The 5,000-nt window shown below is 50.7% G+C and overlaps 1 protein-coding gene across 1 annotated transcript in view; it reads left to right on the top strand.

The window, feature by feature from the left end:
• samd4a (sterile alpha motif domain containing 4A) overlaps positions 1-5,000 on the top strand; it is a 31,381-nt gene that overhangs the window by 144 nt on the left and 26,237 nt on the right. Inside the window, exon 2 of the mRNA XM_066657242.1 lies at positions 1,843-2,385. Within this exon, the coding sequence (XP_066513339.1) occupies positions 1,843-2,385 (543 nt within the window). The remainder of the gene's footprint in view (positions 1-1,842; positions 2,386-5,000) is intronic.

Below are 5,000 nucleotides of genomic sequence, written 5' to 3' on the forward strand. Positions count from 1 at the left end.
TGCTGTTTTTTTTTTCAGCGTGATCTAAATAAATAGGAAATAAGACAGGAACATGCTCCGTTTGTGTGTGTTTCTGGGGCTGTGTTTGGCGTGACACCAGGGCGTGCGTTAGTTCACGAGCTCAGCAGGACAGGTCTTAACTCTGCAACATTTACACAGAATTATATCTCACAGAGAGAGGAGGACTGCTCAATTTGTCTTATTTCACGTGAGTGTGTGTCTTTGTGTTGGGGAGACATTTTGTGGTGTTCAAGTGTTTATAAAACTCCATAGAGCTGCGCACAGACACATTAAACTGGGCGCAACGGGGGAACACACCCTGGAGGGGGCGCCAGTCTTTCACAGGACAACACACACACATCTCACACTCACAGCTATGGACACTTTTGAGTCACCAATCCACCTACCAACCCCACGCAGACACAGGGAGAACACACCACACTCCTCACAGACAGTCACCCGGAGGAAACCCACGCAGACACAGAGAGAACACACCACACTCCTCACAGACAGTCACCCGGAGGAAACCCACGCAGACACAGGGAGAACACACCACACTCCTCACAGACAGTCACCCGGAGGAAACCCACGCAGACACAGGGAGAACACACCACACTCCTCACAGACAGTCACCCGGAGCGGGACTTGAACCCACAACCTGCAGGTCCCTGGAGCTGTGTGACTGCCACCATGACGCCTCAACTGTCTAAAATATTGATGTTGATTCATATGTAAACACACACAAGTAAACACAATGGGAAACATTGAGGTAAATGGATGAAGGAAATGTACACAGACTGTTTACGGTGATGGTCTGCAGGTCTAAAGCAGTGTTTACCGTCTGAAACCACTGTCACATCTCCTGAGATTCTAAATGTTGTGTATTTTAGGGTAAAAGGTTCTCACAGCAGTGAGTGACTGGGTGAGTGTGTGACACTGTCGACAGGTGTGAGTGTGTGAGTGACTGGGTGAGTGTGTGAGTGACTGGGTGAGTGTGTGACACTGTCCACAGGTGTGAGTGTGTGAGTGACTGGGTGAGTGTGTGAGTGACTGGGTGAGTGTGTGACACTGTCCACAGCATGAGTATGTGAGTGACTGGGTGAGTGTATGAAACTGTCCACAGGTGTGAGTGTGTGAGTGACTGGGTGAGTGTGTGAGTGACTGGGTGAGTGTATGAAACTGTCCACAGGTGTGAGTGTGTGAGTGACTGGGTGAGTGTGTGAGTGACTGGGTGAGTGTGTGAGTGACTGGGTGAGTGTGTGAAACTGTCCACAGGTGTGAGTGTGTGAGTGACTGGGTGAGTGTGTGAAACTGTCCACAGGTGTGAGTGTGTGAGTGACTGGGTGAGTGTGTGAGTGACTGGGTGAGTGTGTGACACTGTCCACAGCATGAGTATGTGAGTGACTGGGTGAGTGTATGAAACTGTCCACAGGTGTGAGTGTGTGAGTGACTGGGTGAGTGTGTGAGTGACTGGGTGAGTGTGTGAGTGACTGGGTGAGTGTGTGAAACTGTCCACAGGTGTGAGTGTGTGAGTGACTGGGTGAGTGTGTGAGTGACTGGGTGAGTGTGTGAGTGACTGGGTGAGTGTGTGAAACTGTCCACAGGTGTGAGTGTGTGAGTGACTGGGTGAGTGTGTGAAACTGTCCACAGGTGTGAGTGTGTGAGTGACTGGGTGAGTGTGTGAAACTGTCCACAGGTGTGAGTGTGTGAGTGACTGGGTGAGTGTGTGAAACTGTCCACAGGTGTGAGTATGTGAGTGAATGAATCCAAACACTGATAAAAACTTGACTTCTCTAGAATATATTGTGACAGTCTCTCTCTCTCTCTCTCTCTCTCTCTCAGTGGTGATCAGTCAGTGGCAGTCTGAGCCGAAGGAGCGCCTGATCTCCCTGGTCCTGACCCACCTGCCGCTGCTGAAGCCAGGAAACGCGGAGGCGAAGGGCGAGTACATGCGTCTGCTGCCCAAGATCCTGACACACACCATCGAGTTCGGCCGGCACCTGGAAGAGAGCCGACAGCTGCTGTCCTACGCCCTCATCCACCCCGCCACGTCTTTGGAGGACCGGGCCGAGCTGGCGCTGTGGCTCAACCACCTGGAGGAGCGAGCGGCGGCGCGGGGAGCCGGCGGAGACTCGCTGGAGCGGCCCCCTTCTTCCTCTTCGGCCCAACAGCACCATCAGCAGCATCACCAGCACCAGCAGCTCTACCCTCAGCATCAGCGCTATGGCTCCGACGACCGGCTCAACGGCTGGCAGGGCTCCCGGGACTCGGGCCTGGGCTGGCACACGCAGCAGGGCTGTGAGAACGGACACCTGCTGCTCTACCCATCCTCCTCCGTCCCTTCCACCATCAACACGGTGGGCACCAGCAGCGGGAACAACTCCAGTGAGTCGAGCCCTCTTTACTTTTTCTGATCAGGTAGAAGCTCTGGTTTTTAGACGTTTTTGCTCGCTCCTCTTTCTTCTCCGTCTTTGCGCTCTCACATACACGCGGGTCCAGCGCTGTGATTGGACAGACTCAGATGAGAGTTTTTATATGATTCTGCTCTGCTTTTGACATCAAGTGCAGAAACAAGTATAGCCCCGCCCCTTCATCTGAGTCTCTCCAATCACAGCGCTGGACCTGCGTTTTTAGACAGTGGGGTTTGATCCTTGTGGTGTTTTCCGTTGTGGAAAAGGAGAGAGTATGTAACCTTTAATTGATTGAATGTTGTGTAAAACTGTCTCAGCCTTGAGATGGTTCCCTGGTGAACTGAGACATCGCTGCTCTGTGAAATCTCAGAGGCTGTTTGTGTCCGTGTGGAGGTCAGGTTTCAGACGAGGCAGACAGGGCGAGTCAGCAGTTGTTATGTCCACTCTGGACAAACAAAGAATGCAGCCACAGTGCAGTGTGATGTTAGCGCTCGGACAGTGACATAACTCCGACTCGGCCTCAAGTCCAGACTCCACTGGCCACATATTTCACCCAGAGGCATGTGCTAGGGCCCGCGGGGCCTTAAAGGGACAGTCCGTCGAATTCTGCGTCTCTTAATAGTGTCGGTATATGTCCAAAAGTTTGCGGACGCTCTGTAGTGTGCACCCATTGTGTATGTGTTCATCACAGTTGTGTCCAGTTGAATTGTGACCTCCAGCATCAGCACGTGACCTCACAGAATGCAGCAAAACCCTCACAGAAATGTTCCAACGTCTGGTTTAAAGACGTCGACTCCCGGTGGCGAACGGAACCAGACGTCTCCGTGTCCGCGCCACAGATATAGCGAGGTATTACACTGACGTCTAAGGTTTAAAGCCCGCTGAACAACAGGAGGAGAAGCGTGTCAGAAATGTGCAGACAGTGCGTGGAAAGGGAAGAGTCTGTAACAAAGATATTCCGATTGAACATATCTGTGGTCAGAGGAGGATATTTCCAGCGGCGAATGCAAGGGTCTTTTTTTCCTGATGAAGGAGACAGCTGAAGATATAAATAAGAGCCCATTTAAAGCTCTGCTCCACCACATCCCCTTTATTTCAGACTGCTGCGAGTTAGAGCAGCACAAAAGCCCGATTTCACCCTTCAGAGTCCAGTCACGGCCACAGTCTGTGTGGCGTTAAGCAGTGTTTCCCTGCCCCCAGATCCTTCCAGTGGGGGGTTCTCTGACGATGGCCTGTGTCTTTTGTTTTCGATTCGATTTATTATAGTTTTTAATTTTCTTTTCTGTTGTTTTGTGAGAACATAGACGTATTAAACCGGACACACACCACTCGCTGTCTCCCCTGATATACCCCCTATGATAAAGTCCCAAAGTCTGAAGGAAGGAAGGTGTCTGCTGTCTGCTGTAGGGGGAAACGCTCAGTGATGTCCTTGGACAGTGATTCAGGTAACGGTCAGTGAGGAAGGTAGGATGATGAATGAGTGATATAAACCTGAAGAGACCCACAGGCCCGGCGTGTGTCCAGTGGACCGGAGCGGACGAGTAAGAATGACCAGACCCGCACTGACCAAGAGAACACCCTCCACAAAAACGATGGTGAGGTCCGGGGTCCAGCTCCAGGTCTGTTTTTCTCAGGTGTGACTGGGCGGACGTGCTCCAGATCTGGGATATTCGTACATGATGCTCAGTGTGTGTGTGTGTGTACTCATCCTGTGTGTGATGCCTTTTCTTTATGAAGTCTTCCTCTGTGTGTTTCATGCCCTGTGTTTGTGTACTTTTTTCATTGTAGTCCTCCTCTGTGTGTGTGTGAGTGTGAGTGTGAGTGTGTGTGTGTGTGTGTGAGAGAGAGAGAGAGAGAGAGAGGCCTAGTCTTGTCCCAGTAACACTATAAGGACATGTCCTGTGTAGTTGTTGCTGACCTCAGTGTTGTCCACTGTGTTCACTGTGTTTGTTTACAGAGGAATGAGTGCCTCCTGTACTTTAGCCGCTCGCTCTGCTCTGGCTTTTCTCTCGTCTCCGTCTCTGTTCTGGTTTTATTTCATTTGGAGAATTCATTTTCTTTCATATTTTAATTTACAATTATTATGTTATTAAATTATCTTTAAATCAGTGGCATAAAATGACAATAATATTGTTTGTTTCAAGTCGAGGTATTTGTTGTGAGAGAAGTGTGCATGTAAACTTGTGTATAACTGAGGGGTCTAAGTGAGCAGGAGCCGTAGTTAAAGATGACATATTCTCCCCGTTCTGAGACACCATCTGGGAACCCCACAAGCCGCTCGCTGTTCACCCCGACCCCGAGCGCACAGCAGTGAGGAGCGAGGAGCAGAAGCTCTGGCTTTTAGCCGTTTTCACTCTGTTCTCTTTCTTCTCCGTTTTTACTCAGTGCTCTTATTTCTCCGCGCCCGTTGTGTCTGTTTCGCTGCGTTTAACCTCGTCTTTGCGCTCTCACATAAACGCGGGTCCAGCGCTGTGATTGGACAGACTCAGACGAGGGGGCGGGGCAATTCTAAAGTCTCTGCCCTTGACGTCAGAAGTGGAGCAGAATCAGAACGACTCGTTTTACCCCGTTTTACCCCGTGTTACCCAG

This window comes from Hoplias malabaricus, chromosome 1 (assembly GCF_029633855.1).
Source record: "Hoplias malabaricus isolate fHopMal1 chromosome 1, fHopMal1.hap1, whole genome shotgun sequence".
Taxonomy (NCBI): domain Eukaryota; kingdom Metazoa; phylum Chordata; class Actinopteri; order Characiformes; family Erythrinidae; genus Hoplias; species Hoplias malabaricus.